This window comes from Amblyraja radiata, chromosome 5 (assembly GCF_010909765.2).
Source record: "Amblyraja radiata isolate CabotCenter1 chromosome 5, sAmbRad1.1.pri, whole genome shotgun sequence".
Classification (NCBI taxonomy): domain Eukaryota; kingdom Metazoa; phylum Chordata; class Chondrichthyes; order Rajiformes; family Rajidae; genus Amblyraja; species Amblyraja radiata.
Window position 1 is genome coordinate 9932050 of NC_045960.1, and position 18324 is coordinate 9950373.

Below are 18324 nucleotides of genomic sequence, written 5' to 3' on the forward strand. Positions count from 1 at the left end.
GCTGTGTGGAATGAGCTTCCAGTGAAGGTGGTGGAGGCAGGTTCGTTTTTATCATTTAAAAATAAATTGGATAGTTATATGGACGGGAAAGGAATGGAGGGTTATGGTCTGAGCGCAGGTAAATGGGACTAGGGGAGAATACGTGTTCGGCACGGACTAGAAGGGTCGAGATGGCCTGTTTCCGTGCTGTAATTGTTATATGGTTATATGGTTATATGATAGGACACTGCACAGAAACTGATGGGATAGTGGATAAGAGGGAGTGACTGGGGTGAGATGGGTCCTTGGTGTGGTTCCCACATAGTGAGAGGCAGGGACAGTGAAAAGCTGATGGCCTAACTCACTCTCACATCCTCAGACCCTCTCATCCTCCATCCTCATCCTCATCCACTGTGGAACTAGTGGAACTCCAGGCTCCCAACACTCACACTAGTAATGAACCAGATTTAATAAGAGAACTTGGGGTAAAGGAACCATGAGAAGGTAGTGACCACAAGATGATAAGATTTAACCTACAATTTGAAAGGGAGAAGGTGATATTGGATGTGTCGTTACTACAGCTGAGCAAAGGGGACTGCCGAGGCATGAGGGATAATTCAGAAGGTGCAGGATCATTTCATTGCAAAGAGGATGAAAGATTCCAGGGTGAGAATAAAGGGGCTGTCCCACTTTCCTGAGTTATTCATGAAATCTCCCGAGTTATTCACTAATTCTCCCGGGTTTTCCCCTTGATTCAAACTCGCAGAATGTTCGTAGCGAGTCCGTAGGAGGCGGTAGGAGTCCGTGGATATATCGTAGCGGCTCGTTATGCCAGCCGTAGGTACTCGGGCTATTTTTTTACTGGTGGACATTTTATATCAGGCTGCAAAAAACGTCCCGACTTACCTGATGCCCCGAGTATCTACGACTGGCTTAACGAGCCGCTACGATATATCTACGGAGTCCTACGCCTCCTACGGACTCGTTACGAACATTCTGTGAGTTTGAATCAAGGGGAAAACTCTGGAGAATTCGTGAATAACTCTGGAAAGTGGGACAGGCCCTTAAGACGACCATGGCTGACGAGGGAGGTCAAGGACAACATAAAAGCCAAAGAGAAGGCATATAATATTGCCAAGACTTGTGGGAAACCAGAGGATTTGTGTCCGGAGATTTGTAGAGGAGGATGGGGGTTTAAGTGTTAATGTGTTCATGGCAGATTGCATCTTGCGCCTGGTGAGCCTGCTTCACTTATCTAGAATTGCTAGCTAATGAATTACAGAACTGCAAAGGCTGTTGTGACTAAAAAGGGAAGGGGCCCGATCCCAAGTAGAACTGCAGAGAAAAACAAGTCTGTTCCAGAGACGATAAGAACCAGTGCAGATGGCTGTGTGATTAACTGTGTGATTAACTGGACCTGTAACTACTCATGTATAAATATACTGCCTGTGCACAATATAATTGAGTGGGACCGCGAGGAGCTGGTAAGTATGTGACCAAGCTTACAGTGAGTGTAGTGTGTCGTTACTGTGAGCATCAGTGTCTGACGGCTTTATTATTCCAGAGCGTGGGCGAGCTTTAACAGATTGGAATGTTTTTAATGAACAACAAAAGACAACACAGAGAGAAAAGATGAAGTACGAATGTAGGCTAGCCAAGAGGATTGCAAGTGTTTCTACGGATATATAAAGAGTAAAACAGAGGCAAGAGTGGACGTTGGGAAACTGGAGAATGATGCAGGAGATGTGTTAACGAGAAATCAAGAAATGGCAGAGGAATTTAATAACTTTTTTGCATCAGTCTTCACAGTGGGAGACACCAGCAGTGTGCCTGCAATCCTAGAGAGTCAGGGGGCAGAAGCTAGTGTAGTGGCGATTACTAAGGAGAAGGTGCTAGGAAAACTGAAAGGTCTGAGGATGGGTAAGTCACCTGGACCGGATGGATTGCACCCCAGGGTTCTGAAGAAGGTGGCCTCAGAGATTATGGAGTCATTAGTTGTGATAATTCAAGAATCTCTAGAGTTAGGAGTGGTTCCTGAAGATTGAAAAATTGTGAATATCACCCCGTTGTACAAGATGGGAGCAAAGGAGAAGAGGGGAAACTATAGGCCGGTTAGCCTGCCTATGGTGGTTGGTAAGATTTTAGAGTCAATTATAAAATTAAAATAAATGTCTTTATTTATATAGCACATTTTTAGTCAACTTGCATTGACCCCAAAGTGCTTCACATAATTACATCCACACACCACGGCAAAGGTGGGTGAAGTGTCTTGCCCAAGGACACACACAGGCAAAGGTGGGTGAAGTGTCTTGCCCAAGGACACAACGACAGTATGCACTCCAAGCGGGATTCGAACCAGTACCTTCCGGTTGCCAGCCGAACACTTAGCCCATTGTGCCATCTGTCGTCCCATGAGGTTACGCAGTACTTAGAAGTTCACGATAAAACAGGCCAAAGTCAGCATGGTTTTGGGAAGGGGAGATCTTGCCTGGTGAATCTGCGGGTTCTTTGAGGAGGTTAATAGCAGGATAGAAAGAGGGAAGGTTATAGATGTGGTTTACCTAGATTTTCAGAAGGCCTTCGATAAGGTGCCGCATGCCAGGCTGCTAGGGAAGATGAGCGGCCATGGTATTAAAAGGGAAGATACTAGCATGGATTGCGGGCTGGCTGGATCTACACAGTATCTCTAAACTAAATGAAACTAAACATGGCCTGTCCCAAGGAGCGGACTGAGTGACACTAGGTCCACAATGATGGTCACGATCCCTACCCGTGTGAACCAGCCCACTCACCACAGTTCCACCGTGCCTGAGTGTAGTGTTATCGGGAAGACCACATGGAAACGTGTCAACATGGTAAACACCAACAATTCCACCTTAAGAAAGCTATCTTCTCCATACGGTGGATGACACAAACTGATGGATCAGGTGGACTTTAGACTTCAAAAGCCAGGAACATTAAACATGAATATTCCTGCTTTAGAGTGCCATTTTCAAGGGGTGTAAGCAACCAAAGGGAAATAGATGGGAACGATTGTATTTGTGGAGAGAGAACAAGTTTTGGTTACATAGCATACGGGGGGAACGTTCAGGATGGGAAAGGTCATACGTGGAGTATTGACAAAACGTCACTGAGTTGAAACATTAACTCTGTCCCTCTCCACAGGAACAAGGAACAGGTCCAATTGCCTCTGAGGCAACAAACAACGACGGTGGTTCAGAACCAGATTGTGGCGCAGGTGAGATGGAAGCGAGCTGTATTACAGGGGGAGAGAGATGACTGAATAGAGGTTTACTTGAGTGAAAAAAATCCCAAACGCAGACAAATGGGACTAGCGTAACTTGTGTGGCAAGGGTGTGATGGGCTGAAGGGCTGTTTCTGTGCTATATAATGCTATGACTCTACGGTACCTATGTTACTGTTGACAGAAGATGGGCCTTAATAAGTATTGAAGGACAGTATGAATGAACTTCAATAATTGTTCATTCCTAGGTGCCGGGGAAATATCGAAGGTGGCTCAATCTTGGCAAACGTGTATCGAGGTCCAGCTTTGTTCTGCATGCTACCAAACAGATCAGATAATACTAGACATAAATACAATCAAGCCAAACTCAAGTACAATAGGATTGAGCAATGGGGAAGATACAGAGTGCAGAATATAGTTCTCAGCATTGTAGCGCACCAGTTCCACAGACAGTCCAATGTCCGCAATTGGGTGGAGGTGAATCGGACAGTACCCTAGTGTATGGAAGGGCCATTCAGAAGCCTGATAACAGAAGGGAAGAAGCTGTTCCTGACTCTGGTGGTGCGCGCTTTCAAGCTTCTGTACCTTCTGCTGGTCGGGAGCGGGGAGAAGAAGGAATGACCGGGGTGGGTCGTGGACAAGTCTTTGATTGTGTCGGCTGTTTTTCCGAGGCATTGTGAAGTGTAGACGGAGTCACTGGCGGTGAGTCTGGTCTGTGAGATGGACTGGGCTATATCTAGAACTCTGTAGTTTCTTGCCGTCTTGGGCGGAGCTGTTCCCAAACCAAGCTGTGATGCAACCCGACACCGCGTTCTCTACGGTGCTTCTGTAGACGTTTGTAAGAGTCACTGGAGACGCCCAATGACCTCAGGAGGTAGAGGCGTTGGTGGGCCTTCTTGGTTGTCACATCAATGTGGTTGGTCCACGACAGATCATTGGTAATATTAACGCCAAAGAACTTGAAGTTCTCAACCATTTCCACTTTGGTACCATCGATGCTGATTGGGACGAACTCCACCATGCTTCTTGAACTCAATAACTAGCCCCTTCATCTTGCTGACATTGAGGGAGGGGTTGTTGTCATGGCACCATGTTACAAAGTTCTCCACCTCTTTCCTATACTCCGTCTCATCATTGTTTGTGATCTGGCCCTCCGCAGCGATGTTGTCTGCAAACTAATATCCTGTTGTATTATTCTTAGAAACAACTCGGAGAATGAACGACGGTGGGGGGAGCTCCACAACATCGGAGAGCGATGAACTGGTTTTCTATGTTAATGGACACAAGGTAGGTGGAGCAACAGGGTCCTGAATCAATAACAGATGAAATGTTTACTCTGGGTCCTGACTTGGATGTATTATGGTTCAAAATGACATCTTGTTTTCCAATTCCTATCGAATCTCCCCATCTCTCTGATTACTTCCAGTGCTCTAATGTTCAGAGGTTGAAGCTCGGACTGAGATAGAGTGATACAGCGTGGAAACAGGCCCTTCGGCCCAAATTGCCCACACCGGTCAACATGTCCCAGCTAAACTAATCCTACCTGCCTGTGTTTGGTCCATATCCCTCCAAGCATGTCCTATCCATGTACCTGTCTAATTGTTTCTTAAACGTTGGGATAGTCCCAGCCTCAATGACCACCTCTGGCAGCTTGTTCCATACATCCACCACCCTTTGTGTGAAAAAGTTACCCCTCAGATTACTATTAAATGTTTTCCCCTTCACAAGCCTATGTCCTGTGGTCCTCGATTCCCCTACTCAGGGCAAGAGACTCTGTGCATCTACCCGATCTATTCCTCTCATGATTGAAACGTAAGATCCTGGTGTTTGTAACAGAGGGATATGAGAACATGTTCCTCATACGTTTCCTTCACTTCCCCTTGTTCTAGACCATCCCACTTGCTCCTCTGGTGCGGATAATGTAAAACAAGTTGGCCACCTTTTCAAACTAAGCGGGTCACTCGTTTAAGGAGGAAACGCAGCGTTCGTTTTTCCTCGCGGAAGGTTTGTGAGCCTCTTCAACTCACTTGCTCAAAGAGGCGTGGCGGCCATCTTAAGCGTGCCATTCTTTAGCTGGCGTGTAACCTAAAAGAGGGAAGGCATGTAGAGGGAAGAAAGAGGGAAACAAAGGATGATTGACTGAACGTTATGGCCTACCAATACAGTGAAGAATGTTGATTCCACTGTGGTGGATGTTTGTTAAATTCTATTGTGTATTGTGTTCTTTTTGATTGTATGGCAGCATGGTAACTCATTTCACTGTACATTAATTGGTGCATGTGGCATCAACTTGAACCTTGAACCTTGAACATTGAACCTTGAACCTTGAATGTAATAAAGAATGTTTGCTCGATGCTAAGGCATGTTCATCTGTTCTGCTGCTTATGCTTCGTTGCCTGCAGGTGGTGGAGAGGAATGTGGACCCTGAACTCAACCTGATAACCTACCTGAGGAGGAAATGTATCCTTCCCTCTTGCTATTGGCGTCTCCCGCGGTTACGGATGTGGAAAGAGAGGGGGAGATGCGGGATTAGACCCTCCTTACAGGTCCCACTCAGGGTCCAGCTGAACATTTGGATACTGATCCTCCCCCAGCCCTTCCAGTTTATTAGCATCCTTCCCTACAACAGGGCAACCAGAACTGTATGTACTTCCTCAAATGTGGCTTTGGCAATGATATGTACAGCTGTAGTTTAGCTCTGAAGAACTCTGAAAAAGGATCTTGACCCGAAACATCACCCATTCCTTTTCTCCAGAGAGGCTGCCTGTCCTGCTGAGTTACTCCAGCATTTTGTGTCTATCTGTAGTTTAGTTTGGATTAGTTTAGTTTAATTTAGTTTAGTTTAGAGATAGCATGGAAACAGGCCCTTTGGCCCACCCAGTCCGCGCCAACCAGCGATCGTCTCACACTAACACTATCCGACACACACTAGGGACAATTTTACAATTTTACCAAAGCCAATTAACCTACAAACCTGCACATCTTTGGAGTGTGGGAGGAAACCTGTGCTCCCGGGGAAAACCCACACGGTCACAAGGAGAATGTACAAACTCTGTACAGACAGCAAATGTAGTCAGGATTGAACCCAGTTGTCTCAAAGGTTCAAAGGTTGATTTATTGTCACATACACCTAGATGTAGTGAAATTCTTTTTGCCAATGCAGCACATAAAAAAGAATACAAACATAACAATAATAAATAGCTTTAACATAAAAACATCCCCCCACAATGGTTCCCATTATGGGGGAAGGCACAAAGTCCAGTCCCATCCCCAATGTCCACCCATAGTCGGGCCTATTGAGGCCTCCACAGTTGCCTCTACGGAGGCCCGATGTTCCAGGCCGTCCTCGCCGGGTGATGATGTTCCAGCGTCGGGAGAGTCCTCTCAGCGGCATGGGAACCCTGGAACGGCCGCCTCCCTACTCGAGACCGTGGCTTCCGGAGCCGACAAGGCCACGCCGAATGGAGCTCAACTGGCGATCTCGTCGCGAGATCCCAGGCTCCTGGTGTAAAGTTCAGCGCCGCCGCCCGCAGCTCCGCGATGTTTTAAACGCCGGTCCCAGCTCACCGGAGTTCCAGCGCGGCGACCCAGGCAAGGCACCGCCCGCCCCGCAATGGCGTTCCAGCGCTGCACCGCAGTCCTCAGACCCGCAGCTCTGCCGCCGCCGATGCCGAGGCTCCGGGCGGTCCCCTCGCTCCTCAGACCCGCAGCTCCGCAGCCGCCGCCGATGCCGCCGCCGCCGATGCCGATGCCGAGGCTCCGGGCGGTCCTCTCAGGAAATGCCGCTCCAGGCCCGCTGGTAGGCCGCGAGGACGGGTCAAAAGTGCAGCCCGGAGAAAAGCTGCATCTCCGACCAGGTAGGGACCCTGAAAATTCGTTTCCCCCTTCCCCCCCCCCTCCCCCATACATAAAAAAGCTAGAACTCCTTAAAAACAAAACACTAAACTAACTAAAAATAAGAAAAATAAGAAAAAAGAAATGAAAAACAGACAGCTGCAGGCTAGGCAGCCATACCCCCTACAGGTCGGCACCAATCTTCAACTGGAGCTGTAAGGCAGCAACTCTCCTGCTGTGTCACCATGCCGCCCTACTCCTGTACCCAGTGAAAAACACAAAGTGCTGGAGTAATGTAGAGTGTCAGGCAGAATCTCTGGGGAACATGGATAGCTGACGTTTTGAGTCGGGACTTCTCTTCAGTCCGAAGAAGGGTCCCGACCTGAAACGTCACCCATTCATGTTCTCCAGAGATGCTGCCTGACCCGCTGACTTACTCCAGCACTCTGTGTCTTAGTTTGTAAAACCTGCATCTTTCCTTCTTTGTGTTACTCTGTGCTCAATGCCCTGACCAATGAAGGAAAGCATGTCCAATGCCTTCTTTGCCACCCTGTCAACCGGTGTCACCATCTTGTTTCAACCCTGCCCCTGCACTTCACGCTCTCTCTGTTCTGCAACCCTCCCCATTTTACTGTGTAAATCCCGCCCTATTTATTCCCACATTATCTGCAACACTTTGCATTATGTGAACTAAACCCCAGCTGCCTTTCCTTGGCCCATTTGACCAATGGATCAAGTTTACATTGTAATAATAGATAAACCTTCTTCATGGTTCACTGGTTTAATCCGAAAACCTACTAACCATACCCATCACATCCGAGTCATTCACCTAAATAACAATCAGCAAAGTCCGCGAGCATTGCCACTTTTCATTTCACTGTACATCTCGTATGTGTATGTGACGAATAAACTTGACTTGACTTGTACTTCGTACTGTGTGCGATGTACTTGTAGCCCAAGCTCTCTCTCTCTTCCACTCCTCTGACATTCACTGTGTCTTTGCCTGCTTTGAGTTGACAAACTGTATCCCTTCTCACTTGACCGAGTTAAATGCTGCCTGCCACTGCCTTGTCCATGTTCCCATCAGATCTATATCCTGTTTAAAGCTTACACAACCGTCTTCCATTCATTTACATCTACATAACTGTCTATATCTCTTATTCCCATTTCCCCAGACTCTCTGTCTGAAGAAGGGTCTCAACCCGAAACATCACCAAATACACAGTGAACCAGCTCCACAAACTCCAGCACTGTAAACTTCATCAACCCATTGCTCATTATCATCTTCACTGGCCCACTGGGTCCTCTGTAAATTCCATCACTGGCTCCACTGGTTTCTCCATAAACCCCATCACTGGCTCCACTGGTTTCTCCATAAACCCCATCACTGGAAGAAGGGTTTCGGCCCGAAACGTTGCCTATTTCCTTCGCTCCATAGATGCTGCTGCACCTGCTGAGTTTCTCCAGCTTTTTTGTGTACCTTCGATTTTCCAGCATCTGCAGTTCCTTCTTAAACACTGGCTCCACTGGTTTTGGAAACTCCGTGAAATTCCATCACTGGCTCCACTGGTTCCTCTGTAAATCATCACTGGTCCACTGGACCATCTGTAAACCTTCACGGTTCACTGGTCCAACTGTAAACTCAATCACTGGTTCAACTGCAAACTCCACCACCGGTTCAATGGCCCAACTGTAAACCACCACTGGTTCACTGGTCCATCTGTAAACTCCACCACTGGCCACTAGACCCTCTGTAAATGACTGGCTCACCCACAGGCTCCACTGGATGAGGTATCTCCAGTGAAAACCATCTGACCATCTCCTTCGACGACCAGTTTTCTCTTTACGTTGTCGGTGTGTCGTGACGCAGCTGAGTCCAGTACAATCTACTCCACCATCTCCATTCCCACGATGGGCTGCTCCTTCTCCCCCATGTGTCCGGTGATGCCCACCCACCCACGTTGGGCAGCCGCCGGCCCTGCCTGTACACCATGGCTTTCCTTAACACGAGCGTCAGTGGGCCTGACGGGGACCAAGCTCGGCTGTGGAGAGGGAGGATGCGGCTCCTGCACCGTGATGGCCTCCAAGTACAACGCCCTCCAGGGGAAGATCGAGTATCCTTTCACCCACCAGCTCCTGAACCGAGGAAACCTTCCCCACCGTGGAATTCAGTGGGACATGTTCAACGTTATCAATGCAAGGGATAGAGGGTTGGTGGAAATCACCGTGGAATTCATTGCCGCAGAGGGCAGTGGAGGCCAAGTCAGTGGGTATTTGCCAAGCGGAGATTGAAAGGTTCTTGATTAGTAGGGGCATCAAAGGTTGTGGGCAGAAGGCAGGAGAATGGAACTGAGAGGGAAAAATACATCAGCTGCGATCAAATGTTGGAGCAGACTCGAAGGGCCAAATGGCCTAATTCTGCTCCTCTGACCAAGGTTTTATGATCTGTCAATAATTTTATGGAGAAAGGGGGAAGATCCTCCAGAGCTCGCTGTTTATTGAGATTCTTCACTCTCTTGACCAGACCTGGACATCAGGAATCCCATGTACAAGCAACCTGCATTGGCACTAATCAGGAATCCCATGTACAAGCAACCTGCATTGGCACTAATCCTATGTTAATCCCAACTAATTATTGTCTCCACGTACACGTGACCTTCCACCAGATTCTACCACTCCCCAAAAAACACAAATTTGGTTGCATTTGTGACCATTGAGGTCACCAAGAGGATTGACAAGGGCTGGGCATGTGGACATTGTCTACATGGACCTCAGCAAGGCATTGGACATGGTCTCGTATGGTAGGCTGGTATGGAAGGTTGGTTTACATGGAACCCAAGGTGGGTTAAATCAAATGGATCCAACGTTGGCTTGGTGGCAGGAGAGGAAAGGTACCTGTGAGGGTGGTTATTCAGACTGGAGGTCCGTGACCAGTGGAGTGTCACAGGGATTGGTGCTGGCTCCATTGTGGTTTGTCATCGGCTTTAACCATCTGAAAGACAGTGTTGTTAACATTGGTAGTAAGTCTGGAGATAACACCAAGATTGGTGGTGTCATGGACAGTGAAGAGGGCTATCTAAGATCACAGCAGGATCCAGATGAATGAGGGAAGTAGGGAAAGGATGGATTTGAACCTGGATAAGTTCAAGGTGTGCCATTTTGGTAAGTTAACCCATGGCAGGACTTACACAGTAAATGGCAGGGCTCGGGAGAGTGGTATAGAATGGAGAGACCTGGGGGATACAAGTTTTTTTGTTTCCGTTTTGGAGTTACAGCATGTAAACGCCCATCGGCCCACCGAGTCCATTCTGACCTTTGGTCCCCCATTCACACTGGTTCCTTGTGATCACACTTATCCTGATAAACAATATCTATGGCTTTACCCTCACCGGCCTTTTTGGTTGCTTCTTCCAAAAAAACTCAATCAGATTCATAAGACACGATCACCCATTCACAAAACCATGCTGACTATCCCTACTCACCCCCTGTCTATCCATCTACATATATACCTTACCCCTCAGTATACTCTCCAGTAACATGCCTTCCACAGATGTCAGGCTCACTGGTCTATAGTTCCCAGGCTTTTCCTTGTAACCCTTTGTAAACAAAGACACAACATTAGCCGTCCACCAGTATCGGCTCCTCACCTGTGTCCAATAATGATTCATATCTCTCACCATATCCCTCCATTCCCTGCAACTCCATGTACGTATATAATAGCCTTTTAAACACCACTGTCGCATCTGCCTCCACCACCACCCCTGGCAGCCCGTTACAGGCCCCCACCATCCTCTGTGTAACAAAAATGCCCCGCACATCTCCTTTAAACATTTCCCCTCTCACCTTAAACCCGTGCCCTGTCGTGTGTGTAATTTGTGACACCTACGACAAGATGTATAAGTTATTATGGTGCTGTGTGGACGAGCACTGGGACAAGGAGGGGTGTCTCCACACGTATCCTGTGACCCCCCCCCCCTTCCTGCAAGCCTCTGTGCCCGTTCTCCGTACGATCCGCTCCTTGGTTCACAGCCACCCCGTGCTTCCCAATCCGTGGGGACAACATGGCTTGGTCCGTCCCTCCTTGACTCTGTCTCGCCAGACACATTGCCATCAACGCCTGCCTGGCCCCCCTCTGCTCTCTCCACCGCACCGCCATCACCACCGTGGAGGGGATCGGGAGCACCGCCACTCGGCTCCATCCAGTCCAGGTGAGCCATGCCGGTGCCGAGTCTTCCTTCTGCCCGGAGAGAGTGGGAACAATGGAGGCGGGAATGAAAGTGTGGGTTTAGGATTATTATTATCACGTGTACTGAGGTACAGTCAACAGCTTGGTGTCCCATGCTATCCAAACAGATCGGGGTGGTGGTGGAGAGGGATGCCAGCAAATGTAGTCTTTAAGGTCAGCACGGTGGCGCAGCGGTAGAGTTGCTGCCTTGCAGGACCAGACACCCGGGTTCCATCTTGTCTACAGGTGCTGTCCGTATGGAGATTGTACATTCTCCCTGTGACCTGCATGGGTTTTCTCCGAGATCTTCGGTTTCCTCCCATACTCCGAAGATGTAAAGGTTTGTGGTTAATTGGCTTGGTATAAATGTAAAATTGTCCCTAGTGTGTGTAGGATAGCGTTATTGTGCGGGGATCGCTGGTCGATGGGCTGAAGGGCCTGTTTCCACATTGTATCTCTGAAATAAACTAAACTAAACTAAGAGGCACTTTAGACAGGTTGATGAAAAGGCACATACATATGCAGGATATGGATGATATGGACTGTTCCTGTGTTGTATCCTTCTGCCGAGGTACAGTGAAAAACTTTGTTTCGCATGCTATTCAGTCAGATCAGATAATGCTATACACAAATACAATCAAGTCAAACTCAAGTACAATAGGTAGAGCAAAGGGGAAGATGCAGAGTGCAGAATGTAGTCGTAATAAGATTATGCAGAAACAAAGAACTGCAGATGATGGTTTACACCAAAGATAGAATGCTGGAGTAACTCAGCAAGTCAGTCAGCACCACTGGAAAACATGGACGGGTGACGTTGACAGTCGGGATCCTTCTTCAGACAGTCCGAAGAAGGGTCTTGACCCAAATTGTTCCATCCTTTTTCTCCAGAGATGCTGCCTGACCATTTGAGTTACTCCAGCACCTTTGTGTCTATCTTATGAGGAGAGCAATGTTCAGGCAGGGAAAGTCCCAAACTCAATTTATGAAATTCAAATGGACAAGTTGTTGAAGTAAAAGACTAGGAGGCAGCCGAGAAAGATTGGAGTAACTGGGCTGTTCCCATCAGACCCCAGCTACAGTGCATTGAGAAAGTATTCAGACCCCTTCACTTTTTCCACATTTTGTTACATTACAGCCTTATTCTAAAATTGATTACATTCATTTTTTTTATCATCAATCTACGCAAAACACCTCATAATATAAAAGTGAAAACAGGTGTTTAGTCATTTTTGCAAAATAATTAAAAATAAATAACTGAAATATCACATTTACGTAAGTATTCAGACCCCTTGCTATGACACTCAAAATCCTGCTTCGGTGCATCCTGTTTCCATTGATTATCCTTGAGATGTTTTTAGAACTTGATTGGAGTCCACTAGTGGTAAATTAAATTGATTGGACATGATTTGGAAAGGCACGCACCTGTCTATATAAGGTCCCACAGTTGACAGTGTATGTCAGAACAAAAACCAAGCCATGAAGACGGAGGAATTGTCTGTAGACCTCCGATACAGGATTGTGTCGAGACACAGATCTGGGGAAGGGTATAAAACATTTTTTGCAGCATTGCAGGTCCCGAAGAGCTCAGTGGCCTCCGTCATTCTTAAATAGAACTTTGAAACCACCAGGACTCTTCATAGAGCTGGCCGCCCAGCCAAACTGAGCAATCGGGGGAGAAGGGCCTTGGTCAGGGAGGTGACCAAAAATCCGATGGTCACTCTGACAGAGCTCCAGAGTTCCTCTGTGGAGATGGGAGAACCTTCCAGAAGGACAACTATATCAGCAGCACTCCACTAATCAGGCCTTTATGGTAGAGTGGCCAGACGGAAGCCACTCCTCAGTAAAAGGCACATGACAGCCCGCTTGGAGTTTGCCAAAAGGCACCTAAACAAGATTCCCTGGCCTGATGAAACCAAGATTGAACTCTTTGGCCTGAATGCCAAGCATCACATCTGGAGGAAACCAGACACCGCTCATCACCTGGCCAATACCATACCTACGGTGAAGCATGGTGGTGGCAGCATCATGCTGTGGGAATGTTTTTCAGCGACAGGAACTGTGAGACTAGTCAGGATCGAGGGAAAGATGAACGGAGAAAAGTACAGGGAGATCCTTGATGAAAACCTGCTCCAGAGCATTCTGGACATCACACTGGGGCGGAGGTTCACCTTCCAACACGACAACGACCTAAAGCTCACGCCCAAGACAACGCAAGAGTGGCTTTGTGACAAGTCTGTGAACCCGATCGAATATCTCTGGAGGGACCTGAAAATAGCTGTGTATCAACACTCCCCATCCAACCTGACAGAGCTTGAGAGGATCTGCAGAGAAGAATGGGAGAAATTTACTAGAATGTTGCCTGGGTTTCAGCAACTAAGTTACAGAGAAAGGTTGAACAAGTTAGGGCTTTATTCTTTGGAGCGCAGAAGGTTAAGGGGGGACTTGATAGAGGTTTTTAAAATGATGAGAGGGATAGACAGAGTTGACGTGGAAAAGCTTATCCCACTGAGAGTAGGGAAGATTCAAACAAGGGGACATGACTTGAGAATTAAGGGACTGAAGTTTAGGGGTAACATGAGGGGGAACTTCTTTACTCAGAGAGTGGTAGCTGTGTGGAATGAGCTTCCAGTGAAGGTGGTGGAGGCAGGTTCGTTTTTATCATTTAAAAATAAATTGGATAGTTATATGGATGGGAAAGGAATGGAGGGTTATGATCTGAGCGCAGGTATATGGGACTAGGGGAGATTATGTGTTCGGCACGGACTAGAAGGGTCGAGATGGCCTGTTTCCGTGCTGTAATTGTTATATGGTTATTATATGGTTACAGGTGTGCCAAACTTGTAGCGTCATACCCAAGAAGACGAGGTTGTAATCGCTGCCAAAGGTGCCTCAATAAAGTACTGAGTAAAGGGTCTGAATACTTATGTAAATGTGATATTTCAGTTATTTATTTTTAATTATTTTGCAAAAATTTCTAAACACCTGTTTTCGCTTTTTTATTGTGGGCTATTGTGTGTAGATTGCTGATAAAAAAAAATGAATTTATTCCATTTTAGAATAAGGCTGTAACATAACAAAATGTGGAAAAAGTGAAGGGGTCTGAATACTTTCTGAATGCACTGTACATGGCTTGGGCCAAATGGCCTTTGACAATGCTGCAACATGTCCATGGTTGTCTGCTGAACATCTGACAAGATCAAGCTTGCTCCTGGAGTCCCAGCACAGAGGTCATGGAGTCATAGAGTGATAGGGTGTGGAAGCAGGCCCCTCAGCCCAACTATCCCACACCGCCCAACATATCCCAGCTACACTAGTCCCACCTGCCTGCATTTGGCCCATATCCCTCCAAACCTGTCCTATCCATGTACCTGTCTAACTGTTTCTTAAACGTTGGGATAGTCCCAGCCTCAACGACCTCCTCTGGCAGCTTGTTCCATACACCCACCACCCACTGTGTGGAAAAAGTTACCCTTCGGATTCCTATTAACTCTTTACCCCATCACCTTAAACCTATGTCCTCTTGTCCTCGACTCACCTACTCTGGGCAAGAGGCTCTGTGCGTCTACCTGATCTATTCCTCTCATGATTTTATACACCTCTATAAGTTCACCCCTCATCCTCCTGTGCTCCAGGGAATAGAGTCCCAGCCTACTCAACCTCTCCCTAGAGCTCAGACCCTCTGGTCCTGGCAACATCCTCGTAAACGGGCACAATGAGTTGAAGGACCTCCCTCTGCACTGTGTGTTTGAACTTCCTATCGCTTATTTAACTGAGGTGCAGATTGCGAGTCAAATCCAGGCTGCATTTCAGGGTGCCAAGCCATTCCTTGTTGCAGGAAACTCACAGAGTGAACAATACGCGATGATCAACAATCAGCATAATGGCAAATCCACAAACAGCAGAGTGGCCAAAGGTCGTAGTGCAATCTGAAGCTGTGTGTAAAATAAACACAAGCCTGCAATAACCGAATATCCGTACGAGCTCAGACTACCAGTAGGTGGCAGCACGTTGGGGAATGGGGAGTGAAAGAGGCGACCAGTTCAAGAGCTGAATAGACTCTAGACTCAAGAGATACAGCAGGGAAACAGGCCCTTCGCCCACCGAGTCCACGTCGACCAGCGATCACCCCTTATACCCGCCCTATCCTATACACTGGGAACAACTTACAATCTTTACCAAAGCCAATTAACCTACAAACCTGTACGTCTTTGGGGCATGGGAGGAAACCAGAGACAATCCATTCGGTCACAGGGAGAACGTACAAACTCCGTACAGTCAGGATCGAACTCGGGTCTCTGGCACCGTGAGACAGCAACTCTACTGCGGATAGCAGTGGGGAAGAAGCTGTTCTTAATTCTGGTCATCCGAGCTTTCAAGCTGCTGCATCTTCTTCCTGAAGGTAGAGGAGAGAAAGGGGAATGGCCAGGGTGGGGGACAGGTATCCTTGACGATATGTCCAGCGTTCCTGATGCAACGCACCATGAAGATGAACTGGATGTAGGGAGTGCCAAGCCTGTGATGGACTGGGCCGTGTTCACCGCTCTCTGCAGGATCAGGCAGTCAGGAGCAGAGCAGTTGCCACACCAGGGCTGAGATACATCCCGTCAGAATACTCTCTGTAGCGCATCTGTAGAAGGTAAAGAGAATCCTGGTGCACATGCTGAATCTCTTCAGATGCCTAGCATGCGATGGTGGCATGTCAGAGGCTTTTGGGTCTGCACATGGATATGCAGGGAATGGAGGGATAGGGGTCACATGCAGGCAGGAGAGATTAGTTGGACAGCATCATGTTCAGCACAGACATTGTGGGCCGAAGGGCCTGCTCCTATGCTGCCCTGTTCTACATTATATGTGATAAATGTAAATAAACTGATCGCTTATCAGTGTGAAGGGACCAGGTTAGTTTGCTGATGATATGGATGCCCAGAAACCTGAAGCTATTGACCATCTCTATAGTGGCTGCTTAGTTTGGTTCAGTTTAGTTTAGTTTAGTTTAGTTTAGTTTAGTTTAGTTTAGTTTAGTTTAGTTTAGTTTAGTATAGAGATACAGCACTGAAACAGGCCCTACGTCCCACCGAATCCGCACCGACCAGCAATCCCCACACAATAACACTACCCTACACACATTAGGGACAATTTTTACATTTAAACCCAGCCAATTAACCTACAGACCTGTACGTCTTTGGAGTGTCAGAAGAAACTGATGTTCTCTGAGAAAACCTACGCAGGTCACGGGGAGAACGTGCAAACTCCGTACAGACAGCACCCTAAGTTAGGATTGAACCCCGGTCTCTGGCGCTGTGAGGCAGCAACTCTACCGCTGTGCCACCGTGTCACTGTTGATGAGGACAGGGCTGTGTTCACCATTGTTAGCACGAGGCTAGCTTACAACACAATGGTGTAATGATTGAATTTTTCCCTCCTTCTCTTTCCTGTGCTCCACTTGGATGTGCACCTATTTCTCCCTTCCCCCTTCCTCCCGTCCCCATCCACCTATATTCTCCTGTACTCTATATCCACCCATATTCACAAAGGCTCTTGCCCAGACTGGGATAATCGAGGACCAGAGGGCATAGGTTTAAGGTGAAGTAGGAAAGCTTTTATAGGAGCCTGAGGGGTAGCTTTTTCACACAAAGGGTGGTGGGTGTATGGAACGAGTTGCCAGAGGAGGTCATTGAGGCAGGGACTATCCAAATGTTTAAGAAGCAATCAGGCAGGTACATGGATTGGACTTGTTTAGAGTGATATGGGCCAAACGCAGGCAAGTGGAACGTGTAGCTGGGACATGCTGGTCATTGTGGGCAAGTTGGGTGGAAGTGGCTGTTTCCACACTGTATCACTCTATGGCTATATTCCTGCCTCATCCTTATCTCACACTTTTTTGTCTTTTTATCTCTGGCCTTTGAACAAAACAATCTACCATTCAGACCCCCCCCCCCCCCCCCCCCCCCCACTTCTCCTGTATCCACCTATCACTCTCTAGGCTTTGCCCCAGCCCCAGGTACACAAAAGTGCTGGAGAAACTCAGCGGGTGCAGCAGCATCTATGGAGCGCAGGAAATAAGCAATGTTTCGGGCCGAAACCCTTCTTTGTCCCAGCCCCACATCTCTTCCAGCTTTGTCCTTCCCCAAACACAATCAGACTGAAGGAGGTTCCCGACCCAAACATCACCAAGTTCAAGTTCTCCAGGGATGCTGCCTGTCCCGCTGAGTTACTCCAGCACTCTGTGTCCATTTTGTGTTCACCACCTCAACAACTGCCCCCTTTGTCACCCAGATGTTAAGAGCTAGGTTGTTTTCCTGTCACCGTGACACAATCATTACGGCTCTCTTAAAATCATGAATAAAGTGCAGTACATAATTGTAAACCGTTTCCAATGCAGGCAGTATCAGGAAGCAGATGGATGCCTCCTTGGTACACGTGACAATAAACCCTGGTACCTCAGTGTACTTCGGTACACATGACAATTAACTAAACTCAACTCAATGGGGGAGTAAAGAGAAGGGCTTATTTTACACAGCCAGCAGATATGACCGAGAACAAGGCTTGGATAGAGTGGATGTGAAGAGGATGTTTCTACTAGTGGGAGAGTCCAGGACCAGTGGGCATAGCCTCAAAATTAGAGGAAGGAGATGAGGTGGAATTTCTTTAGTTAGAGGGTGGTGAATCTGTGCCACAGAATTCTTCGCCAATTCTTTGTGGAGGCCAAGTCAATGGCCTCCACAAAGGGTGAGATATTTAAGGGTGAGATAGATAGATTCATGATTAGTATGGGTGTCAGGGGTTATGGAGAGGAGGCAGGAGAATGGGGTTAGGAGGGAGAGATAGATCAGCCATGATTGAATGGTAGAGTAGACTTGATGGGCCGAATGGCCTAATTCTGCTCCTATCACTTATGACCTTATAAGCAACAAAGACAGATTATACCATCAATTTAAGAAAGGAATTTGTGAATGCCAGAAAAGGAAAGGGTGAAAAGGAGGCAGAGTGGGATTAGTTGAATAATTCAGCCTCTGGCACATGGATATACAGGGAATAGAGG

The 18324-nt window shown here is 47.5% G+C and overlaps 1 protein-coding gene across 1 annotated transcript in view; it reads left to right on the forward strand.

Moving 5' to 3' along the window:
* Positions 1-1276: 1276 nt before the first annotated feature.
* Positions 1277-18324, forward strand: part of LOC116972970 (xanthine dehydrogenase/oxidase-like) — an 84094-nt gene continuing 67046 nt past the window's right edge. The window contains exons 1-6 of the mRNA XM_033020574.1: positions 1277-1463; positions 3145-3217; positions 4425-4510; positions 5626-5683; positions 9075-9171; positions 11157-11265. Of these exons, the coding sequence (XP_032876465.1) occupies positions 4439-4510; positions 5626-5683; positions 9075-9171; positions 11157-11265 (336 nt within the window). The 5' untranslated portion in view covers positions 1277-1463; positions 3145-3217; positions 4425-4438. The remainder of the gene's footprint in view (positions 1464-3144; positions 3218-4424; positions 4511-5625; positions 5684-9074; positions 9172-11156; positions 11266-18324) is intronic.